At 44.2% G+C, this 26,188-nt stretch overlaps 2 protein-coding genes across 5 annotated transcripts in view; one reads left to right on the forward strand and one right to left on the reverse strand.

Moving 5' to 3' along the window:
- The window catches only part of mtmr6 (myotubularin related protein 6), a 28,784-nt gene extending 17,860 nt beyond the window's left edge, over positions 1-10,924 (reverse strand). The window contains exons 1-2 of the mRNA XM_083652222.1: positions 10,743-10,924; positions 5,022-5,144 (exon numbers count right to left, since the gene is read on the reverse strand). Of these exons, the coding sequence (XP_083508348.1) occupies positions 5,022-5,144; positions 10,743-10,766 (147 nt within the window). The 5' untranslated portion in view covers positions 10,767-10,924. The remainder of the gene's footprint in view (positions 1-5,021; positions 5,145-10,742) is intronic.
- A 4,605-nt stretch (positions 10,925-15,529) lies between these two features.
- nup58 (nucleoporin 58) overlaps positions 15,530-26,188 on the forward strand; it is a 36,720-nt gene continuing 26,061 nt past the window's right edge. For 3 of the 4 annotated variants that reach the window (XM_083653463.1, XM_083653465.1, XM_083653466.1), the window contains exons 1-3: positions 15,530-15,925; positions 16,657-16,817; positions 18,091-18,108. In XM_083653463.1, the coding sequence (XP_083509589.1) occupies positions 15,843-15,925; positions 16,657-16,817; positions 18,091-18,108 (262 nt within the window). In that variant the 5' untranslated portion in view covers positions 15,530-15,842. The remainder of the gene's footprint in view (positions 15,926-16,656; positions 16,818-18,090; positions 18,109-26,188) is intronic. The other variant, XM_083653464.1, reaches the window with a different exon arrangement.

A 26,188-nucleotide genomic window follows, 5' to 3' on the forward strand; every position in this document is an offset into this window, starting at 1 on the left:
AATCCTCTTGACATAGGAGCCATGATACATTTACTGTGTGATTGCATCAGTCAATTTTTAACTACTTACAGTATATACTGAAAAAGTCTTGATTCTCAATCTATCTATCTACTGTATATAAAATTGAGTATGTGGACTTTGTTTCAAGTTCTGTGTTCGGCCACAGCTACGCCGTTTTACATGCGATCGGGCTGAAACCTTGTTGTGTGTAAAGGGCACCTGTGCGGGTGACCTGACGGAGACAGATTTTTTAATTAGGCTAATTCGCTAATGATGTGATGTCATCAGTGATGTCATCATCAGTGATGTCATCAGTGATGACAGCAGCCGAGCGCGGCCTTGCCCAGGCATCGAGTGTGTGTAGCGCCCGAGATGCCTAGCTTTATAAATTTGCTGGCAGAAAATTGTGAATAAATTCTCAGTGATTCTGAATGTTTTTGTGTGTTTGATAGAACTTGAGAGAGCAGTTAAACTCTGGTAAAAACACCATCAAAGCAAGTTTGCACTCACCTGAGGCTGAAAGTAGGAATGTACGATGATATCGGCACGTTATCGGTATCTGCCGATAAAGGCTTTCAGAAATGAACATTTCTGCTGATATGACAGGATTTTCTCAGGGAGAGCAGCATCCAAGCCTGTTTAAGTAGTACCAATCTGACAGTTTTGTTTGAAAGAAAATTGAAAGGAAATTATGTTTTACATAAGCTAAGATGAAATAGTTTTCTTATTTTGCAAAGTAAATGTGTACATTTTGAAAAGCATTGTATTTATGCCTGCATCTGCCAGTGAGCCATCATGATGAGAGTAGGCAGAATTAAGCAATATTACACTCGACAGTATGCTTTACCCTCATTATTGGCACGACAGTGATGCGGCAGGACCGAGCGCTGCATTTGACACTGTCGACTACTCAATTTTATTGGACAGACTGGAAAACTGGGTTCGGCTATCGGGTACGGTCCTCCAGTGGTTCAGGTCCTATCTTCAAGACAGGAAGTACTTCTTCTCCATTGGCAATTACACATCTGACCTAACTAGGATGACTTGTGGGGTGCCTCAAGGATCCATTATGGGGCCCGTTCTCTTCAACCTTTATATGCTCCCTCTAGGCCTAATTATGCAAAAAAACAAAGTAGCCTATCATAACTACGCAGACGACACTCAGTTGTATATAACTCTTTCCTCAGCTGACTATGCTCCCATAGAATCATTGTGCCAGTGCATTGATCAAATAAATAACTGGATGTGCCAGAATTTCCTACAGCTAAACAAAGACAAAACAGAGGTGATCGTCTTTGGTCCCAAAGAACAAAGGCTTAAAATCACTGCACGCCTTGAGTCTCGATCCCTGAAGCCTAAGGATCAAGTCAAAAATCTTGGCGTTATTATTGATTCCGATCTCAACTTTAACTCCCACATTAAGTCAATCAGAAAATCAGCTTTTTATCATCTTAAAAATATAGCAAGAATTAGGGGCTGTCCAGACAGGATCTAGAAAAACTAATTCACGCCTTCATCTATAGTAGGTTAGACTACTGCAATAGCCTTTTCTCTGGTCTCTCCAAAAAAGAACTTAGGCAACTTCAGCTCATTCAGAATGCTGCTGCTAGAGTTCTAACGAAGACTAAGAAAGCTGATCATATCACTCCAGTGGTTGCCAGTGTATCATAGAATGGATTTTAAAATACTGTTATTAGTCTATAAATCACTTAATGGCCTAGGCCCAAAATACATAGCTGAATTGCTCCCACGCTACGAACCGTCTAGAACTCTTAGGTCAGCAGGGTCCAGCTTATTAACTGTCCCTAGGATCAAATCAAATCATGGGAAGGCCGCATTTACCCACTATGCTTCTGCTAGCTGGAACAAATTTCCTGAAGACCTCAGATCTGCCCCAACCTTACTTACTTTTAAAAATAGACTAAAGACTTTTATGTTTACCGTCGCTTTTAACTGCTGACAGCTGTTTCTCAATCACTATTATATGTGTGTGTAGTCATGTTTCTTATATAGTCTATTATGCAAACCCAATGAGTCCTCTATAAGTTTTTAGCTCTTTTTGCAACTGCTGCGCCTGTTGCTTAACTCATTGAGTGCCAAGGACGAGTATGTTCGTCAATTCAGATACTAACGTAGAGTGCCAAGGACGAGTATGTTCGTCAATTGCGTTTTTTGACGGTGGGACGTGGATCAAAGCCTCAGGCATCTCCTGTACAAATATTGTAGCTATTGAAGGTGTATAACCTATTTTACGGACTCATTAGGTGGCGACAGTGCTCTCCAGATTAGAGAAAGGTCCGGAAAACAGCAGGAAAAAGCCCCGTGATGAAAGAGAAACCGCTCATGCTGCAGCCAGAGCCATATAGATTGCTCTGTCTGGAGCTGACGTTGGCTGCGAACAGCAGTCAATCCGCGCCCACAACTGAGCCCCTCTGCCTCTGTCTGTCTGTCTGCATAGTTTCTCCACACGATTAGCCGCCAGAAAAGCAGCACCCGACGCCAAAGGGCCAAACCATTCTCAGCAGTCCGGTTTGGCTTTTCCGTGTCGCGCTGGGAGCCGGCGCACAAAAACGGAGCACTCCGAAAATAGACTGGGTGCGTGAGGCTGTGTGTTAGTGTGGGGAGGAGTTTGCAGCTGAGGGGGGAAAGGGGGGTGGGGCACGCAGGGCACCACACAACTACACCACGTCACTACATCAGAAAATATTATCTTCAGAGTCAGTGAATGTGCTTGAAATGCTTCATTTCACAAAAGGCGGAATATCTCAGCTTCTAATTTGAAATAGGGATGTCGACGGTTAACCGTTAACCGGTTAACCGCCGAGAACGTCTTTGGTCGGTTAAGCATGTCGGTTAAACGGTCAATTTCCATGTTAATTTGCATATAACAGTGTTGCCAATGTGGCGATTCCCCCCCCCTCCTTCGTGGTCAGCAATGTAACATAAGTATATTAAACGATGGGGCAAGTATTAATCAAGCTAGATTTGGAAATAAACACATGGTTCATGTTGATTTTATCTACCCGATGTCTGATCAAACGCATTCCGCAGCGAAGCACACACACAGCTGAACACCTGCTGCAGCCACAGAGTCACTGTGAAGTGAGCGCACTGACTGCCCCGCCCCTCTGCTGCTCATGTCTGAGCACACAGCTCAGATGTGCTCTGTGACCACTTCAGAATGATTAACACACCCAGCGAAACAATCAGCTCATACATGTTCTATAGTTTTGTTAACTCCGTGTGTGCTGTCATTAGCCTACTTTTTCTTCACTGTCTCATTCGGTCTAACGGCCGGGACACACATCTTGCATGTGCGTGTGCGTGGTGTGCTTGCTGCGCCTGGCAACTCTCTCCCTCCCTCTCTGCAGAGCATGTTCATCAGGCACACGCATGCATACGCTCGCACTCAATGATGAAACAGTAGTTTTTACCGTGTTACAAAAATGACATGAAGCGGTCGAATTGACGATTGAAAAGTATCAATTAACGTTAACGTTACTGTCCAACACATGGCAGTTCGGATAAATTGTTTCACAAGAGACTGCGTGCGGAGTGCGGACTCGTTTTTATAATGTTGTGGAGCCCTGCCAGGCACAGAGAGCACAGCCCTCGCCGCGTGTGTGAAGAGAGAGAGCGAACGGGTGAGACAGAAGCAAACTATTTTTTGCAGATCTCAAAAGCAGGTAAACCACTGTGGGATTAGTGAGACTATTGCTAAAAGAGAAGATACTGTAGTGATGCTGCACACTTTGTCAGTGCGCCCTGCAGCCTGGGCTGTTGTCCGCTCAAACACTACTTCACGGGGCGGCTGCGTGTCAATTGACGTGCCCTTAATATGCAATGCGAGCAGTATAGCCTATCGGAGGAATGTTTTTGTTTAGATGGCTGGTTCAACTTGTCTTCTCGTTTTGTTAATGTGTTTTTTTCTGCTTGTAGATGTAAAAATAAACGCTTTCTACTGAAAAAAAATCAAGCATTTGGTAGCCTAATGGTTTAATGGGGCACAGACAGTAAAATAGCGCATTTTAATCTTCTCGGTTAACCGACAGTTGTCGGCTAATGAGTGTCGGTTGTCGGTCAAGAAATATTATGATTTTCGACATCCCTAATTTGAAACGCCTGTATTTGCTCAAAACAACCTATCTTCTCCGGCTCATAACTAAAGAACGGAAAATGGTATCAATAAACTTTTTTTTGCTGATGATACAATAGAGTCAGCTCGTTCTTTGTGCGTGTTCGGTGTTTACATAGTAATATCACACAATATTCTGTGGGCCTCGAGAAATCACTGAAAACGCTCTGAAACTCTGGCACTGGGAGCGTCCGTTCTCCAAAAGTGGCTGGCACTCAATGAGTTAATGCACTTTTTATACTCTTTTTTAAAGTTTTGTTGTGATGCTTTTAAATGTCCATTTTATTCTCTTCTTTTATTATTTTATTTTCCTGTCAACCATTTTATGTGAAGCCCTTTGAATTGCCTCTGTGTATGAAATGTGCTATACAAATAAACTTGACTTGACTTGACTTGACAACAGTTACCAACTAAATAAAGGATATAATCAAAAGGTTCTCATACTGTGGGGCAATTGACTCTCAAACTAAAATACTACTTTTTTGCTAGTGTTATTTCCATTTCCGGAAATAGTCTCTGTTGAGTAGACCAGCTGCTGGTTTTTGCACAGGTCGGCGGAGTAATATTTTAGTGATGAGGCTTTTTTTCATTTGAGCACGGCTATGACTCATAGGTGTGCAGTTGTGCTCATTTGAGAACGGTCCAAACGTCGAGTTGACCAATCAGATTGCTTGGTCGGAACTATGTGTTGTATAATAATGTGTGCATTCTACTACAGGAAAGACTTGATGTTCTCTGAAATTAGGTGGAAAAATCTGCATATCGGCACACAAAAAAAGTCCAATATGGTGCATCCCTAGCTGAAAGGCAGATGAGCGCTGGCTGAGGGGGAGTGTGTGAATGACGGTAACACTGGCAGAGAGCATCAGGAAGTAGAAGCACTCACCCATATCTCCTGTGCTGCAGCTGTTGAGTTGTTCTCCACAAAGATGAGGTGTGTGGCTGTGAGATACAGCGTGCCGCTGGTGGACTTGTTGCTGAAACGATCCAGGAGACGCACCTGCTCCACCTGCAAACACACACACGTGCATGAGCGGTGCACACGCACACATACACACATGTGCACAAGCACATACGCAGGCACGCACGCACACACACACACACACACACACACACACACACACACACAAACATCAATCTTTAATCAGCGACAATTATAGAGATTGAGTGCCATAGACGAACATGTTCGTCATTTCGTTTAGTAACGTAGAGTGCCAAGGACGAACATGTTCGTCAATTGCGTTTTTTGACGGGGGGATGTCGATCTAAGCCTCTTACATCGCCTCTTACAATATGGGAGCTATTGAATGTGTCTAACCTATTTTACAGAACCCTTAGGTGGCGACAGTGCTCTCCAGATTAGACAAAGGCCAGGAGAAAAGAGAGAAGAAGTCATGAGGAAACGGAAATCGCATCGATATGCTTGAAGCATAACGTTAGCTGTGCCTGTGAACAGCAGTCATCTGCTGCCACAATTGAGCCCCATCCGTGTCTGCTGCGATAGCCCATCCATATGATTTAGTTGCCGACACGGCGACACCAGCGTCTTTCTGAAAAGTTACATTATTCTCAGCTGGGAGCCGGGGACACGCTGTAAAAAAGCGGGGGGATGCAGCGGACTTTTCAGTGCAGATCAAACTCAGAGCAAACCGCAGCAGAGACACTCCTCCCACCACGGAGGAGGAGGAGGGGGGTGGGGCACGCAGGGCACTACAGCATACAACCATTGACAGTACACACAGACCCAGGCAGCAGCAGGCTCGATGCATAGAGAGCAAACAAGCTAGAATAGGCTATCTGATGCCCACCAGCAGTAAATCAAGACCAGCAAGAAGGTGTAGGGTCTGCGCACGCAGGGGCCAGCGCTGCTGGTTGCAGCTAAAAAATATTATTTGGCCAAACAAAATTCCTTTGTTTTCACTCTTTTATTGAAGGAAATTATTTTTGAGGTGTCATTATATCAGAAAATATTAGCTTCAGAGTCAATGATGTGCTTGAAATGTTTAATTTCACAAAAGGCTCATTATCTCAGCTTCTAGAAAAAAATTGCTGTTTTTGGTTAAATCAAGCTATCTTCTCCGGCTCATAACTAAAGAACGGAAAATGGGATCAATAAACTTTTTTTTGCAGATGATAGAAGAGAGTCTCCTCGTTCTTTGTGCGTGTTCGGTGTTTACATAGTAATATCACACAATATTCTGTGGGCCTCGAGAAATCACTGAAAACGCTCTGAAACTCTGGCACTGGGAGCGTCCGTTCTCCAAAAGTGGCTGGCACTCAATGAGTTAAGGGAGAAACCATTTAGATGAAACAACACATACATGGCCACTGTTTGTTTTCGTGACACTGTTCTGTTGCTCAAATATTTAACAGGAGGTCACTCACAAAGGCCGAGCAGGTGCATTATTTGCCACAACTGTAGCTAGGCTCTAGTTCAATTATCAAGAGGATAAAACTCAGTTAAGGTGCAGGTTGTGGTGAATTGTATACCATTTAGTGGACACGTTTTGTTCCACTGTTCTTACACTTTCCATTAATCCTGTTTCCAAAAAGTGTTTGTTGACTGTCACAAGTTTAGGACATCAATCAGTTCTCTGCAATACTCTTCTTCAACTCATTCAAAGGCCAAAGGGACACATTGTAATTGGTTCAGTTGGTAGCATGGTTGTCATCCTGCCAGGTACATGACTTGTGGGATTAAGTATGTGTTCTTTACATTCAGTGTGATAGGGAGTTACGCTACAATCTAATCCTTGGTGACGGGAATGCCACCTGTGCTGTGACTGTGACACAAGCTTGTGGCACTCGGCCCTGGCTCCAATAAGCACACCACCACCTGTTTCAAAGCCACCTGGGCCACAACATCAACAGCCAATTCTACGGACTGAACATGTCTTGTGCACATAGATTACGAACAGTCACAGCCACACACTCTGACAGACTGACAGACTGACACACACACACACACACACACACACACACACACACACACACACACACACACACACACACACACACACACACACACACACACACACAGTAGAACATTTACTCAGTCAAGTTACACATTTGACACAGGGATAAGGTCCACTGGTTGTAGCCTAATAAGCAAGTTTTAGAACCTACTGTTCATGTCATATAAATAGATTTTTTGCAGAAGATGAGAATTCTGCTCTAGGACAAAGGCCCTTCAGATGTATGCTAATGTGTGTGTGTATGACACACACATGTGTGTCCCCAGTGGAAGACTCCCCACATGACAAGCATGCAAACAATACGATCAGGCCCAGGGATTTATTTGACTAGAATCCACATTTCTGGCTTAAACGGTTTAGGATTCCTGAGTGTATTTATTCTGTTATGTAATGTTTAGTGTGTCTGTGCTCCACTGGCTTCATGTGGTCATTATGCAAAAGTAGACTAAGACTGATTGGCCTGCCTACCTCTACTGTGTCTCTACTGTGGGTGACGTACATCCCTTCTGCAACTACTAGGCCCTATTACCAATAATAATGATAATATGATTATTGATTGATTGATCCTCATAGAGAAACGTCCAGCCTGCTGCCACGATAATAGCAATAATGACAAATTGATATCGATGTCAGTACAGATTCCTTGTTCCAATAGTCAAAACACAATACCACTTCGAAGACGATACTTTTTATTCTTTTGAATAAATCAATGAATGAAAAATAGATTGTCCTTACTAATGGAATAACACATTCAAAGTGTTATATCTTTTTATATTTTATATCTGCGTAATCTGCCACCACAAATAACCTAAGAAACTGTGCTAAATACTAGTGAATGCTGCGTCGCATTACTCTTTATGCATTTCAGAATACTTTTACATCCTATGCTGTTGCATCCCTCTCAACTCCCTTCCCAGGCCAGCACTGAAATCAATTCAAATAAGTGCGAGTGGCACTCTCCAGTCTCCTTACTGAAAAAACTGTCCATATGCTGATTGAATGACACCTGATTTAAAGAGAAAATGTGTCCCTAAAAAATGATACCGAGTTTCTGAGATATTTTCAATGTCTATGTAATAAATGATGACATCGAAATCGCTACTTGGCCAAAAGGCTACGTGGCAGCTACAGACGCTAACCATGATTCATCATCACAGTGACGTTTCTCTCTCTCTGTGTCACCTCTGTGTTTGTGTTTCTACCGTTCTCCCATATGATGCCAAATGATCCAGCCTATGCCTGTCTCCCAGCAACCAGCTCTGTCAAGGACTGGCCCAGCACATAGAGGAAGTGAGTGTGTGTGTCTGTGTGTATGCGCGTGTGCGTGTGGGTGTGTGTGTGTGTGCGTGTGCGAGACAGGAAGATAGAGACTTCACTACTCGTCATTACGTGGTCCAACACTTTCGCACGCGCGCACACTCACTCACTCACTCACTCACTCACTCACTCACTCACACACACACACACACACACACACACACACACACACACACACACACACACACACACACACACACACACACACACACACACACACACACGTGACCAGCACATTGACTCTAAATTGACACACAGTCACACACACAGTGCTATACTATCATTCACAAGAGAATATGGTGCGTAGTTCTTTTGGAAAACATGAGTGTAACAGGCCCAGGTGCGTCCAGAGTGGGAGGTTTGTCAGTAACAAAAGCTAAAGTCTTACCAGATGGGGGACCCTGGGACAATATCTTATCAAATGGGCATCAGTGATCTAATGTTGGTCAGTTTAGGGGTCCTTGACGTGAAAAGGTTTGAGAAGCTATGTATCACAGGACCTTGAATATGGCATTTACCAGGCCGATCTAACGAATGGGCAAGCCTTGGTAAATGGTAAATGGACTGCATTTATATAGCGCTTTTATCCAAAGCACTTTACAATGTGCTACATTCACCCAGCCTTCAATAGGCGAAACCAAAACTCAACGGCAACATTTAATTGCATTGAAAACCTTTCAAGACCTTAAATGTAGGTAATTTGATTTCAAACAGGACAAGGACCTGTAGATACCCTGTCACTGCTCCTTCCTCCTTCCAGGACCTGTAGATACCCTGTCACTGCTCCTTCCTCCTTCCAGGACCTGTAGATACCCTGTCACTGCTCCTTCCTCCTTCCAGGACCTGTAGATACCCATTCACTGCTCCTTCCTCCTTCCAGGACCTGTAGATACCCTGGCTGTCACTGCTCCTTCCTCCTTCCATTCTGGATGGTGATAATTGTCTCTGCAGTTTCATTCAAAAGCATGAGCAGGACGACGAGCAGACCTGTCCGTCCTCCAGTGACACACTGGACCACACCCAGTCAGCATGCAACCCCACCCACCTGATCCCTTAAACAAACACATCATGTCCTACTCTGTTCTGCAGGCAGTAGTGTTACCTGAGGATCACTGTATTGCTATTCTGGAGACAGGCTAGCCCCAAAGTGACCCTACTACTGTACTTTGTGTATATATAATATATACACTCATGCAGTATTAGGGTCACATAGCGTTCCAATAGGCAATAGGGGGGAGCGGCTGTTCAAAACGCTCTCCTACCCGTCTCCGACGTCCGATTGCAGATCCGAAGATATGATCGTCGTCCTACGGAAGCCAGTAATTTAGACGGAGCGGTTAAAATGATACTGCTGCGTGAAACAGTATTTCATGACATGTTTTGCTTCCCAGGGGCGCTGGATTTGCGTTGATCACTGACTGAGCCGCCATCTCCGTGTGACTGCATGTGTTGTTTGCTCGCAAGCGGTGCACCATGATAGTGAGATCAAACACACCCTGTTGTAAATTCAGCACAGGCTGTGGAAAGACTGCTTTTAAACGGCTGTTTCACGCAGCAGTATCATTTTAACCGCCCCGGCTAAATTACTGGCTTCCGTAGCAGGACTATCATATCTTCGGATCTGCAATCTGACGTCGGAGACGGGTAGTAGAGCGGTTTGGACAGCCGTTCCCCCCTATTGCCTTATGGAGCTGAGTGTGACCCTACTGCACAAGTGTATATATACACAAAGTACAGTAGTAGGGTCACTTTGGGGCTAGAGTCAGGGAAATTTTACTGCTTCTTTTGACATTTCAAGGCAGGTTCCCCTTTCAGAACACACACTCACTTGAAAGGGTAGAAGTTGTAGTGTACAGCATGTCCCCACTTGCTAGCTGACTGAAGAAGCCTATGTGAAACTATCTCCACTGCATTATTAAATGTCATGGGAGAGCCCTATACACCTTGCCTGGGTCCAGAGCTTCGAATCTGCCCACTCCACATAGCTGAGTTTTGTCTGTTTCCATGATAAGGAACGAGTTGACAAGCCCAGTGATCTGCTGTGCTAGTACAGGCAAAACAAACAGGTCATTGATGCTCGTCACGTCTGACACTACTAAGCTGCTGGCGGTGGCACCTGCTAGCCAGCTTGCTGCTAAACGTTAGAGAAATCCACACGCATTGGATTTAAACATTGATATTTGCCCAAATGTAACCGAACTCTGGCTAGAGACCCCCCCCCCCCCCCCCCCCCCCCCCCCCCCAAACAAAAAGACAAGACAAGGCCGAGCTGCTGTCCATTTCCCCCTCCAGTGCAGTTAGAAATGTGTCGTTACCTTCGGCGTTCGTATGTGCTCCATTTCTCCGAGTCGATCAGCTGTCAGTGCCCACAAAGCTTTACAAGGCGCCTGCTGGATGGAATAACTGTAGCATTGATGATAGAATGGCTCAAACTAACAACAGAGAGGGCCTTACTGCCTTTACTTTAACGGCGGCATATATGTTTTTATTGTCAAATTTTTACTTCTCCATCCGCGTAAAGCTGCTAAGAAACGCGGTGCCACTTCCGGTTACTCGTTTTTCAAAATAAGAGCACATTAAAGTTACAGTATAATATTAATTAGCCTTAACGCGAGACTCAGCCTTTTAAATATTAATCACTGTTGCACGATGAGACGAAACTTTAATTAATCATAATACTTGTAGCAAAATAGGTTCATATTAATTAACTTAGGCTACAGCATGTACCTAGCCTAACCAGAGAACGAAAAGTTATTTATTGCAACAGTAAGGGTGTTTGAGTTATTTACGGGGTTGAAAGGCCCAGACTCTCTCTCAAGGGTTTGCGGGCTCGGAGAAGGTAAAGGTAAAGTCCCACTGATTGTCAGACAATGTGTGAAATTTGTTCTCCGCATTTGACCCATCAAGAGAACCCACCTGCTTGTCTTGTAGGTATGAACTTAACTCATCTATTGACACACGGGCATGTTCGCTAGAACATGGTTGCGGCCCAAACTTCCCTCCCGCCTTAAGCATATCTGGCTATCTCATCTAGGCCCAGGTGCTCTAGAGACCATCCAGGGCACCTCTGGCTATCTCCTCTTGGCCCAGAGACCATCCAGGGCCCCCGCTGGCTATCTCATCTTGGTCCATATCTCCAGACCATCTGGGGCACCGCTGGCTGGGATGTTGGTCCTTGGTGGCGGCCATAAAATTGACGTTGGGCCTCGGCTGTCTCGGGCATCGCGGGCCTGAGGAGACGCTCCGCCGTGTTCGTGGGGGACACTACTGGGGCAAACACAAGGAGGAGGTGCGGAACTACTGCAGTGCATGTGATGACTGTGGGACACAGGGGGGGGGGGGCGAGGAGAGTCACCTGGCGGAGGAGTGACCCCACTGGGGGGGGAGAGGGACTAGTGTGCTTCTGGTGGGCCAGAAGCTTTGATGTGAGGGGGAAGTGTAACGGGTTGGGTTTGTGTGCTACTGTTGTGTGTTATACTGTTCTGTGCATGGGGGTTAACTGTGGGATTGACATGTCTGTGGGGATTTACGGGGGGTCTGTGAAGGCGACATTTAGCCAGTGGGGGGGGGGGTGAGAGAGGGGTTCACCTGTGATTGGCTGGGGGGAGGGGAGCTGTGAGAGCGGGGGACAGCTCGGCGAGTTGGTGTGTGGAACCTGAGAGGGAAGGCTGTGTGGGTGTGAAGAGCGGAGAAGCTAGGAGAGTTAGCGGGGTTTTGGGTGTGTGTTGTGGGGTTTGTTTTGGCGTGGGCTACGGCTGACAGTGGCCCTCGGACCGTGTGTTAACAGAATAAAGTGCGGTGACTAGATCCTGACTCTCGCCTGGTTCCTGACAATGCTACAGTATGATAAATGAGGAAAAAATATGAAGATAGAGATTCAAGTTCACAGTAGGCATGCAGTCTGACAACCTACATTGACTCTGATGATCTCACACAACATAATGAAGTTATTTTATAGTCTACAATGTACATTCTATAAATGCTATACATTACATTACATTACATTACATTACATTACGTCATTTGGCAGACGCTTTTATCCAAAGCGACTTACAATAACACATTTTTGTCAGCAATAGAGCAATCAACTATGCAACACAGTCTATGACAACTACAACTTCTGAAGGAAGTTTAGTTAAGGTTATTTATTTATTTTATTTTTATTTTTAAGAGAGAAAGAAGTTAGTTCAAGAAGGGCCCAGATGGAGCCTGAAAAGGTGTGTCTTTAGTCTTTTCCGAAAGATCGGCAGTGATTCGGCCGTCCTGGCCGAAGGTGGAAGCTCGTTCCACCATTGAGGTGCCAGGGACAAGAAGAGTTGCGAACGGGATGAGCGACTTTTGAGCCCCCGTAGTGGAGGAGGGGCGAGGCGTCCTGCACTGGTGGAGGAGCGGAGGGAACGGTGAGAGATTTGGAGCCTGACCATAAATTGCAGGTACAGGGGGGCTGTCTGGTGTACTGCCCTGTAGGCCAAGGGCGCGGGAAGCTGGGTGCCGTGGGTGCTGCAGCACCCCCTGGTGGCAAGAGATGTACTTTTTTTTTTCTTTTTTCTTTTACAGTGCACCTGAACGCAACATGCAAAATACCTGCTGAATAAGTGTCCAAATGTTCATGTAATTCTGGCCAATACTCCACTTCTGTTATAACATTTCAGTCTGGAAGATATAATCTTTATGACTAAAAGGCTAAATGAATAGCTTAGAAAATGAATAGCCCCGGGGGCCCATGGTACTATTAATCCGGCCCTGGATATATGGGAGGAATAGCAGGTAGGCTATCACTGTTCCTGATTCCTGAGGGTAAATTGAGTAATGCTGCAGAGAAGAGGAGAAGACACTGAATAATGACATCACAACAGTATAATCCTAATGTTAATTTAAAATTAAATATTCCTCTAAATATGGCTAAAAGTCCAAAAAGGGTGGGAGAGAGAATGAGGATTCCAACACAGCAGTGGGAGCAAGTGGTGACATGGAGGTGAGTGAGAAAAGGTGACTGAATAACACAACAGTCTAATCTTAATGTTAATATTCCTCTAATCTGGCGACAAAGTGGCCAAAAAAAATTGCCGCCCTGTGGGCGCCGGCAGCCGTCCCTTCCAATGTTGAATCGGTGGCTACGGCCTTGCAGCACCCCCTACCTAAAAGTACTTCCAGCGCCACTGCTGTAGACCAGAACCAGTGAATATGAATATGGGGCTATATATGGGGAGGGGGGATTAAATCGCACATAGCTGCACCTAGACCTGACTGTATATGGATGGAGTCTAGCATTGTTTTTTGAAGCACATCCATGGTTGAAGTTAGCCTGGGTAAACCCATCCCCCACGTGACCTGCTTTCAGACCTGTTCTCAGTCACTATGTGACTGGGAACTGAGAGAGCAGGTCACATGGGGGCTGGGTTTACCTAGGCTAGGTTGAAGTGGCCTGTGGCCATGGGGTCCTTGCGCAGCTCACGCAAGAGACGAGCTGCGTGCGAGGCCGCGTAGCAGGCGAGCTGCGTATGCGAGCTGCAGGGCGGGCGAGACCACGAGCCTGCAGAGCGGGCGAGCCTAGGAATGAAGGGCGTGTAGCGCGCGAGATGCCTAGTATATCAATAGAGAGCCGCAGGAACGTAGCCTGGGTAAACCCAGCCCCCAGTGACCTGCTCTCAGACTGCTCACGAGTCACAACAACTGAGAACAGGTCTGAGAGCAGGTCACGTGGGGGCTGGAATTTACCCAGGCTAGCAGGAACGAGTCCGGAAATCATCGATGCTAACAGTCCTGGTTCTTCACTGTTTTCGCCTATGGGAGTTTTGAATGGGTTTTTGGCGGGATGCTTCTAATAATCTCTCTGGGCAACGCTGGCTTAATCAAACACGAACCAGTGTTTAGTAATATCATCTTCACACATGAGGACCACTTTTATGAGTTTTGAAGCTTTTACGTGCCGTTAAAAGGGCGGCTAGCTAGCAAACGGCTAAATGAGACTACACTGTTGAGTCGATGGGGATATATACGTCAATAACGTCACCACTTCAAACGACGAACACGGAAATTGTCTTTCCCTCACCTGGTTCAGCCCCGTTCAGCCCGGGGTAATCAGTGCACACATCAACAACAGTCCAGGTTGAGTGCTGACGTGACGTGGAAGCCTATGCGACAGTGTGTAGTTCTGGATTAGCTTAGCTCGAGCTTTTTACTTCTAGGGCTCGCATTTACGCTACAAAACTCATGAAAGTGGTCCTCATGTGTGAAGATTATCCGACTGAACTCTGGTTCACGTTTGATTAAGCTTGCGTTGCCCAGAGACCGTATTTGAAGCATTGCGGCAAAAAAAAATTCAAAAATCCCATAGACAGAAACAGTGAAGAACCAGGAAGTCCGGGACTTCCGCGTTCTGACTACAAAAATACGTCATCCCTGCGGCTCTCTATAAAGTCTCATGATTTGTGATGTCATCACCGGTGATGTTACAATGAGTGATGTCATAAATCAGGAATTGTGATGTCATCAGTGATGTCAGTTGAGCAATTGTGATGTCATCAGGGATGTCACTCAAGCATGTGATGTCATCATGGCCATGGCTGAGGGCTCTGAGTTAAGGGGAAAACTTAGTTTCTCCAGTCTCCACCCTAGAAATTGAGCACACGACACGTACGATTATTTCCCTCCAAAAACTACAAAACTATAATTTGGACCCTCAGGTAGGCTACGATATTTCAACATTTCCCACCTGGCAACACTGCCCAGCACACATGTATTTTATTTTGAAATCAGACACAACTTTCGTGGCAAAAAAACGGATTTGATGTGACCAAGCGAAGCAGACGATTTTACAGGAAACGTCCGCAATATAACCAAAGAACTTACATTGATAAGAACCCATTGCAACATCAGTGCACAGCAAATCCAGCATTTTGGCCTAAACACCTTCAGGCTACTAGCGTTACGTCTAATTGGCTGTCATGTTACATGCTGTCATGTTCTGGAGGCGTTTAAAAAACTCTTGTTGCCTTCTTTGATATTTAACCATCTTTGGCATCTTGTGCGCATGTCATGTAGTGGCATCGCGAGATAGCCCAGAATGCAACACCACACGGGAAGTACACGAGCGGGTGAATAGAAAAATACCATGCGAGGATGAAAGCTCTATTTTTTGACAGCTTTTAAAATCCACAAACGACAGCACAGTTGGCGGTTTCACCGTGGATTAATGTCTAACCGTTCAAAGTATTTCGTTTTTAAATGTTGTCGTATTCTGTTTCTTGTTTAGTATGATTTAATTAAGACAGTGCTGATCGGGCCCTCACGCGGGCATCTGTCAAAGCTAACGCTAGGTAGCTTTAATGCTAGGCGGCTATCGAAGCCGCTTTATCTCTGGCTGAAGAAGAAACAGACTGTCAATATTAATGTGAACTTATTTCTAAGGAAAAATGTCTGGATTTAACTTCGCATCCGGGACTCTTGCTTCCACCAACACGGGTGGGGGATTTTCATTTGGAGCAGCGACCAGCAGGTAACGTTAAGTTTGTAAATAACCGACTTGGCTAACGTTAGCTTAGCCAAATTAACGTTAGCAAGTCGTGCATCCATTGAAGCATGAAGCACTCCTAGATTCGTAAAACGTAGCTAATGTTCTAAGTAACGTTATCAGGGATGTAATGTTACTTTTGTCTTGCTGATAAACAAGGCAATATTAAACTGAACTTGAAGCAAGTTTAGCGTGACCATCCCTCATACGAGACAGATCTCGCTTACCTCCATCTCTCCATAACGTTGCGAGACAGAAGAACTACTCAGTTCCATTAACATGGACAGCCATACGAAACTGGTTCCCTTGTATTTACAGTATTGATGTATTGATGATGTGACTGCCTGACAACAGCAGCAGGATGAATTCAGAAGTGTTTCGGGCAATATTATCTGCACATATTCAGCCAAATGCTTCAGAACTCATTGGACGATTATGTTTGTAAAATTACTTTTGGTCAATTAAAATATAATGTAATTACTACACCGTTCACCTGATTTGGATGTAAATACCCTCAAATTAAATCTGGAAGTCTGCAGTTAAAGCACACCTTGATTGTTTCATTTCATTTCAAGTCCATTGTGATTGTGTACAGTGCCAAAATGATGACGTGTGTATATATATTACAATGAGTGCTTCCCTTTTGTTCAGTTCACTACTTCATTTAAGTACCTTAGGAGAACTGTGACAGATCTTTCTGCCTTTTCCCTCTTTAGTGCACCTGCTGCGATTACTGGTGGCTTCAGTTTTGGAAGTGCTCTGGGTGCAGTAGCCCCCACCCCTGCTGCCACCAACACCACTCAGGCTCTTGGCCTAGGAGGCAATCTCTTTGGTCAAAAACCCACTGGAGGTTTCTCTTTCAACACCCCTGCCTCAAGTAATGTAAACACACAAATACACATACATACAAACTAACCTGTAAGAATTCTGTTTAGGGATCTCGAAAATGAAAAAAAAAAGAGAAAAAAAGACAACCGACCCTCATTAACCAATCCTTCATTGGTTAACCGAGAAGATTAAAATCTCCTATTTGACTGTCTGTGACCCATTAAACAATTACCATACAAGTGTTTACATCGGCAAGCAGAAAAAACACTAACCAAACGAAAACACGAGTTGAATCCTCCAGCACACTAAACAAAAACATTCGTCCGATAGGCCTACTGTATTGAATTATTACATGTCGGGTTTAGTCTTAAAAAAATCAGCAGAAACAAATTTTAAAAGCTCAGAACGAAAATGTGTTGCTGGTGAACGAATTTCCACTTTATAGAGTGCATCACTCAGCCACCCCGTGCAGTGTGTTTCAACGGACGACAGTCACCAGGCTGCTGCAGGGCACACTGACGACGTAGGCTAGGCTATAATATGCTCTCTGTGTGTCTGTCTGCCTGCACATGACGACGAGCGCAGCAAGACCCTGCCGGTCCGCAGTTAATCAATGCATAGCCTACAAATGGATCTGGCTCTGAATGTGCACATATCATGTCTGTCATTTGGCGGTGCAGCACTCGCCCTGACAGACAATCCGTCTCTCGTTGTGAAACAATTTATCCGAACTGTCAAGTGTTGGACGGTAAAGAGTAACGTTATGATACTTTTCCATTGTCAATTAGCTTTGTGTTTGCATGTTTGGGACATTGTTTCACGCATTTCATCATTCAGTGCGCATGTATGTGTGCATGAGGAACGTGCAGGGAGAGAGAGAGACCGATTGAGCCAGTGAAGAAAAACTTTGCTATCAACTACAATGATTAATGTACCCATACCTGAGGATCAGAGGGAAACAACAACATGATTATATCAGGCACTCGCCCTGTGAAAGTTTTACTTGCATTTGCGCCACCCACCAACATGGCATGGCATGTGTGTAACAGTTAAAGGGCATGTGCAACAGACTTTTTATTTTTTATCCCCCCCCCCCCCCCCCGTTTAACTGATCATATTAATCGGTTAATGTTGAAACTGTCGGTTAAACGGTTATCGGTTTACATCCCTAATCCTGTTATTAGTCACATTCTGTTATTGACAAATATGAGGCTAGAAATCACATGCACGTATACAGTACATACGATCCTGTGTGCACCTGACATGTCTGCCACCTAAACAAACTAATCTTGTCTCACATTTCCATGTTGTTCTCAAAACAGGTGCTGGCCTTACATTAGGTAAGTTTGGGTATGTGGGAAATTTCTGCACTAAAATGTTTCAAAATGACACAATGATCAAAATTGACAACAATGGTCTGAAGGGAAAAAAGATTGAATAACATTGCATGGAAAAGCACATTGAAGTGTCCCCGCAAGCTCATCTCGCTACCAAATTCCATGCTGCTTCTCACTGTTGAAGTCATAATCACCTAACCTCTGATGTGCCCAGAGTAAATCCTTAAAACAATCCACTACATCTTTTTATAATGCAAATGATTTTAAAGTGTAGTGCACATTTTGACTAAGTTTTAGTTTTATATGGCTATATTAGGTATGAAACCTAACTAGTGATCCTAAATTAGATAACTGATAGCTGCCCTGCTGTAACAGCGGTTTTGGTTGAAGGTGAGATGTCACTTTTGATTGTCAGCATGAGCTCAGAGGAGCATGGAAGAGCGTGGAGGAACATTTTGCAAAGTTAACAAATCACATTTTCATGGAGCTTACAAGTCATCTAGCCAGGTAAAAACCATAATCAGGCATCCCTTGAATCCCTGAAAGTTTATGAATTTGATTTAAAAAAATCAAGGCCTTGAAAGTTTGTGAAAATTGCCATGGGTCATTGAAAGTGCTTGAATTTATAGATTTTGTGCAAGAATAGAAATTGAAACAACATAGTCTGCCATCATTGTAACACGGCACAGTTGAAAAGTGTTCACACATTCAAGCCTCCTACTTTATGAAATTCTCAGTGTTGTAAATAGTAATTAAGCTTGGTCCGTGTCTCAAACTATGCCATGTTTGCTCCTTGAATTTGAGTGAATTGGGCCTGGAAAGTCCTTGAAAAGAACTTGAATTTGATGTTTAACACATTCACTGCCAGCCGTTTTTTCAATACTGTAGGTAGGTTCTGCCAAGGTTTTTTTTTGAGGATTCTGGCTCATCTTTCAAGAGCCGAGGATTCTTTTCTGCTAAGATTTTGTGAACACAAATTATCACAAAAAAACTAATAGAATGTGTGCTTTCTCTGTCTAAAAGAGTTAGTTTGTAGAGTTAGTACCGTAAATTCCGGACTATAAGACGCACCGGTCTATAAGCCGCACCTTCAAAGGTGACTATTTTTTTCTTCTATAAGCCGCACCGGTCTATAAGCCGCGGGTGTTTTGATGTTTAATTACCATATGTAAGGCTTCGTGCACAGAGGGGATTGTCGGGAAAGAGATGGCTGTTTGGGGAAGCTCCCATTTATTAACATTTCAACAAAACAAAAGTCAGGTCACTAATCCCCAGACAAAATCACACATTGTGGTATTTTTTGTTTTTTTTACAGTGCACACAGTGTCCGCGGTGTGGTGAAAAGAGGGCAAGAGAGGAAATTAAAACAGAAGTGGATTTATAGTTAGAAAGAGTGCTAAAGAAGAGAGAATTCCGTTTTTTATTTTTTTATTTTAGTTACTCACAGTACTATTGACCAGTCCAACTCAAAAGATATTCGGCAGTTTCACTTTGAGCTCTTGTTCCGCCGCTGTCCATCAATGGTTATGACGAGTCTCGCTGGGTACAGTACGCCAAAGCGATATCCATTGACTCGATGATGCTGTTGTATGTTGCGCGTTTCTGTTGCACCAACGCGGAGAGGTCCTGCCGGACGAAAAAGCGCGTACCCTCCCAGGTGAGGGGCTTCTTCCCCGCAGCCTGGAGGATGAGTTGACGGTCGGGCCAGCGGAGTAGGCAGATGAAGATGGCCCTCGGTGGCAGGCCGGGGTCTGGACGTGGCCGAGGCGCCCGGTGTGCCCTGTCCACCTCTGGTGGTTTCTCGCCTTCCTTCAGGTCCAGGATGTAACACAGGATTTTGCCACGAAAGCGTCCATGTCACCAATCTCAGCTCCCTCTTTTACATTGATCAGGCGAATGTTATTTCTTTTACTCCTGCTGATTAAGTCATCAACCTGCGTGTGCAGGGTTTCGATTTTGCATTTTATCCATTTTCGGACTCACTGTGTTGTTTTTGTCCTCCAGTGCGCGGATGCGCTTTTCCGCATTATAAACTCTGTTCACGGTTGCCTTAGTTTCTTTAGTGAGTGAGTGGATGGACTTCTGCACGTTTTCAAACTTGTTTTCAAGCTGCTCAAAACCTCTGAGCGATGTCGGACTTAATCGATAGTGTTTCACGGAGTAAAAGTTTAGCCCAAGCGGTGTATCTCCAGCCTCCAGCAGGTGAGTCATTTCCTCATTCATGGCGTGATTGCTTCGTCTTTTTCTTTCTGCTTACCTGTGTTGTGTTATGTTATGTTATGTTGTTAAAAGAGGGCAAGAGAGGAAATTAAAACAGAAGTGGATTTATAGTTAGAAAGAGTGCTAAAAAAGAGAGATTTTTTTTTTTTTTTGGAAAAAATGCATAGATAAGACGCACCGTTATATAAGCCGCAGGGGGCAAAAAAGGCCAAAAAACGGGAAAAAAGCCGCGGCTTATAGTCCGGAATTTACGGTAGTTATGTAGGCATTAGCAGTAGAATACAGCATGGTTTCAGCGTCTGAAAATTTATGCTGAGATAAATGGCTTTTTGTGAAATTCGATAGAACAGTCACTTTAACCATTTATTTTTGGCATAAGACGTCAGACATCTAAACAATAGTTTTGAACAGTAATTTCCTCCATAGCAGCAGGAAACCCCCCTCTCCTTCAAACTCCTCCCTCCGTGTGTGTTCTCCTCTCTCCGTGGCTGCAGCGGTACAAGCGTGTCTGTGCTGCCTGGCTGCTGGCGGCTGCTCTTTGGGCGAGTCTGCATGAGTCGTTTCGGTTGTGAGCTCAGCTGGAATGAAGCTGCGTGCGATTGTGGGCTTTCTGCCGGTGTTTCAAAGTGTGTTGCACGCATAATCTATTATGCAAATTTGCAATCCCCCACCGCCAGCTCCCAGCGCGATAATGCGCGAAAGCGTTTTCGCCAATCCATTTTACAGTATGAGAATGGTTTCCTCTCGCGTTCCCCTGCAGTTTTGGCTCGGCTTTTTCTAGTCTGGAGAGCACTGTCGCCACTAGGGATGTCAACGGTTAACCGTTAATCGATTAACCGTCGCTAACGTCGTTGTTCGGTCTATCAGTTAATATACATTTTTTTTTTTTTTTTTTTTTTTGACACGTTTTTTGAGTTTCCTTGCAGATTTTGCACAGTGTTTTGCATCATGCAACTATTTTGTTCAAATTTTGTTCAATTGTTGGCAGCAAATCGAAATAGGCTATATTTTGTTTAAATTTTTATGCTGCAAAAGACAGTAGGCCTAATGTGAAAAAATCAAAAGAAATAACAGATTGTTGTTGTTGTAATGTTTACATAAACAGGAAATAAAGCTCTCAAAAATATATTTCCTTGTCATTAGGGATGGGTACCGTTCACATTTGAACCGATACCGGTACGATACTGGTACCTGGAATTCGGTACGGTACCCAAAACGGTACCATTTTCGGTACTTTACACGCTCTAATAACAAAAAAAATTACAGTTGTAAAAAAAAAAAAAATCCAAACTTCTCAGAGAGAGCGGTCAGTATTCACTAAAGCCTTCATATCTCAGGCTCTGTAGCACATAGAAACATAAAATAAAAAGCATTTGAGAGCTTAACCCTTTGGCTTTTCGTATTATATTTGCCCTAATGTTCATTAAAAAAATGTTTTATCTTTAACCCCAAAAATTAAAATATTCTAATGCATTTTAAGAAATGTTAATAAAGATTATGGCAAATGTAACCCTTCCAAATAAAAACCCACGGGTTTAAGCTCTCAAATGCTTTTTATTTCATGTTGATAGCTACTATACAGGCTGAGGAAATACATTCTGTTGAACCCTTGACAATTACTGCAGCAAGAGTAACGTTAGCGTTTAACGTTTAACGTAGTAACGTTTGCAGTCGTTGTGAAGACAGTGAAAAGCCCCGTTATCTAACAACCACAACGGCAGTGAAACAACTTATCCAGCTAACGCTAGCTAATTAAATAACGTTACTTGATGTTGTAGAAGTCGATGCCTCTCTCAACGTTACAGCTGAGGAGGTGCTGCTAACGTTAGCTCCGGTGCGGTAGGCTATCTGCTTCATTCACCCTCAGCCTATCTAAGACGTTACAGTCTTCAGCATTTAGCTAAATATATCTTGTGTTTGACCATGCTTCCTCAAGTTTGAGGTGTTTCCCTGGCCAGCTTTGCAATTCACATCACACATGTTGCAACCAGTGTTATCTGAGTCTATCTTGGTAAAGTGTAGCCACAGCTTTCGGCTGGTCCTGTTTTGCTTTCAGAACCAGAGTGACGTACTGACGTAACGCGCTCTCGCGTGTTGCCTTAAGGCAACACGGAATTTCTATTTTCACCACTCTCTTTCTATTACCGTAAATTCCGGACTATAAGCCGCGGCTTTTTTCCCGTTTTTTGGCCTTTTTTGCCCCCTGCGGCTTATATAACGGTGCGTCTTATCTATGGATTTTTTCCAAAAAAAAAAAAAAAATCTCTCTTTTTTAGCACTCTTTCTAACTATAAATCCACTTCTGTTTTAATTTCCTCTCTTGCCCTCTTTTAACAACATAACATAACATAACATAACACAACACAGGTAAGCAGAAAGAAAAAGACGAAGCAATCACGCCATGAATGAGGAAATGACTCACCTGCTGGAGGCTGGAGATACACCGCTTGGGCTAAACTTTTACTCCGTGAAACACTATCGATTAAGTCCGACATCGCTCAGAGGTTTTGAGCAGCTTGAAAACAAGTTTGAAAACGTGCAGAAGTCCATCCACTCACTCACTAAAGAAACTAAGGCAACCGTGAACAGAGTTTATAATGCGGAAAAGCGCATCCGCGCACTGGAGGACAAAAACAACACAGTGAGTCCGAAAATGGATAAAATGCAAAATCGAAACCCTGCACACGCAGGTTGATGACTTAATCAGCAGGAGTAAAAGAAATAACATTCGCCTGATCAATGTAAAAGAGGGAGCTGAGATTGGTGACATGGACGCTTTCGTGGCAAAATCCTGTGTTACATCCTGGACCTGAAGGAAGGCGAGAAACCACCAGAGGTGGACAGGGCACACCGGGCGCCTCGGCCACGTCCAGACCCCGGCCTGCCACCGAGGGCCATCTTCATCTGCCTACTCCGCTGGCCCGACCGTCAACTCATCCTCCAGGCTGCGGGGAAGAAGCCCCTCACCTGGGAGGGTACGCGCTTTTTCGTCCGGCAGGACCTCTCCGCGTTGGTGCAACAGAAACGCGCAACATACAACAGCATCATCGAGTCAATGGATATCGCTTTGGCGTACTGTACCCAGCGAGACTCGTCATAACCATTGATGGACAGCGGCGGAACAAGAGCTCAAAGTGAAACTGCCGAATATCTTTTGAGTTGGACTGGTCAATAGTACTGTGAGTAACTAAAATAAAAAAATAAAAAACGGAATTCTCTCTTCTTTAGCACTCTTTCTAACTATAAATCCACTTCTGTTTTAATTTCCTCTCTTGCCCTCTTTTCACCACACCGCGGACACTGTGTGCACTGTAAAAAAAACAAAAAATACCACAATGTGTGATTTTGTCTGGGGATTAGTGACCTGACTTTTGTTTTGTTGAAATGTTAATAAATGGGAGCTTCCCCAAACAGCCATCTCTTTCCCGACAATCCCCTCTGTGCACGAAGCCTTACATATGGTAATTAAACATCAAAACACCCGCGGCTTATAGACCGGTGCGGCTTATAGAAGAAAAAAATAGTCACCTTTGAAGGTGCGGCTTATAGACCGGTGCGTCTTATAGTCCGGAATTTACGGTACTCAGATGCGTTCAAGTACCGAAATTTGGTACCGTTCGTTTTTATGTGAACTGGTACGGGGCAGTACCGACGTAATTCGGTCGGTGCCTGTAAAAGTACCGAGTTCGGTACCCATCCCTACTTGTCATCCATATAAGAGCCAGAATGATTTTGGAATGATTACCTGATCAAAATGTGGCAATAAACTTATAAATTTCAGCAAAGCCAACAAAAAATAAAGGCATAATTCTAACACAAAAAGCATTAACATTTCAGCATCTACCGTGAATAGACACGCCTTGTTTGGGCATGAGCTCATTGAGTAAATAGACAAAAAAGACAAAAACCCCCTTTTTTTTCTTTTTTTTTTTTATATTAAAAAATTATGAATTAACCGATAGGTTAATCGATTATTAGCGTCGGTTAATCGAAAGTGAAATTAACCGAAAATTGACATCCCTAGTCGCCACTTAGTGGGTCGGTGGAATGGGTTGTACACGTTCGGTGGCTCCCATATTTTTATAGGAGACGACGTCCCACCGTCAAATTTTTTTTTTTTTTTTTTTTGACGACTTGACTCGTCAATGGCAGTCAACCGCTGGATTTTTTTTGACGAGTCAACTCGCCAATGGCAGTGAACGTGTTAAGAAGGTGTGGGAACCCTGCATCCTGATAACGTGACCTCACATTCTCTTTGGCTCTACGTATCAGTCTGGACTTCCAGCCGTCCACAGTGATTTTCCTCAAGTGACGATGTAACGGGGCCCATCAGGGCTGCCGCTGGCAAAACAGCAATGGCGTCTCCTAAAGGAACGATGCGCTAATGTTAGTGGAGGTCTGGAGGTCCAGACTGATACATAGAGCTAAACAGGATGTGGATGGATGTTACCAGGCTAGAAGTCATTGGGCTATGACGCTAGGTGATGTGTGTGTGTGTGTGTGTGTGTGTGTTAGGGGTGTCACGGTACATGTATTCGTCCCGTGAGTTCACGGTACGGGCATCACGGACACGACGAATACGTCAAATCCAGAAGCGCCTAAACGCTGTTTGAACTGAATTGAATAAAACGCCACAGAAGAAGACACACCAAAACAGCACAAGGGCCATAGAAATCCGCGTTCACAGAATGGAACGTTTTGTGGCGATAAGCTGTTTTGCAAATTCTGTCAACATCAAAACAAGCAACTTACATCGCATGGGATGACAAGTAGGGATGTCGAAAATCATAATTTTTCTTGACCGACAACCGACACTCATTAGCCGACAACTGTCGGTTAACCGAGAAGATTAAAATGCGCTATTTGACTGTCTGTGCCCCATTAAACAATTACCACAACAAATGCTTGATTTTTTTCATTAGAAAGCGTTTATTTTTTACATCTACAAGCAGAAAAAAACAAGTTGAAGCCTCCAGCCATCTAAACAAAAACATTCCTCCGATAGGCTATACTTTAGAGCTGCACGCATTGCATATTATAGGCACGTCAATTGACACGCAGCTGCCCGGTGAAGTAGTGTTTGAGCGGACAACAGCCCAGGCTGCAGGGCGCACTGACAAAGTGCGCAGCATCACTACTACAGTATCTTCTCCTTTTAGCAATATTCTCACTAATCCCACAGTGGTTTACCTGCTTTTGGTCTCACCCCTTATTCCTCTCTCTTCACACACGCGACGAGGGCTCCACATTATGAAGACGAGTCGCACGCAGCTGTCTGTAGCCGCTTTCACACCGGCCTTGAAAGTGTCAATGAATACAGTCTACAAACAATCCGTCTCTGTGTTGGACAGTAAAGACTAACGTTAATTGTTACTTTTCAATCGTCAATTAGACCGCTTCATGTCTGCATCTTTAGGATAGTAATGTGCACGTTTTATATTCCATCATGTTTGACTCCAGACACGGACGTGCGCGCTGAACGCTGTGAGATTAGCAAGGTGTCGGGTTTCAGGCCATGCGCTTCTCTCTCTCTCTCTCTCTCTCTACATCTCTCTCTCCATCTCTCTCTCTCTCTCTCTCTCTCTCTCTCTCTCTCTCTCTGCATGTGTTTAGGAGACGTGATTTTTTTTTTTTACCGTTTAACTGATAGTATTAATCGGTTAATGTTCTAACGGTCGATTATCGGTTAAACGGTTATCGGTCGACATCCCTAATGACAAGCAAGATGCGGTGAGGAAGAGGGGATGACTCCTTGTCATGTTCCAATAATCCATTAGATGACCGAATGTAATCATATTATGTTAAACAAAACTCTCATCCAATAACGTTAAGGCGCTGACAGGGTTATTTCCCGTACTTACTG

The sequence above is a fragment of the Poromitra crassiceps genome (assembly GCF_964638095.1).
Source record: "Poromitra crassiceps genome assembly, chromosome: 2".
In the NCBI taxonomy this organism is placed as follows: Eukaryota; Metazoa; Chordata; class Actinopteri; order Beryciformes; family Melamphaidae; genus Poromitra; species Poromitra crassiceps.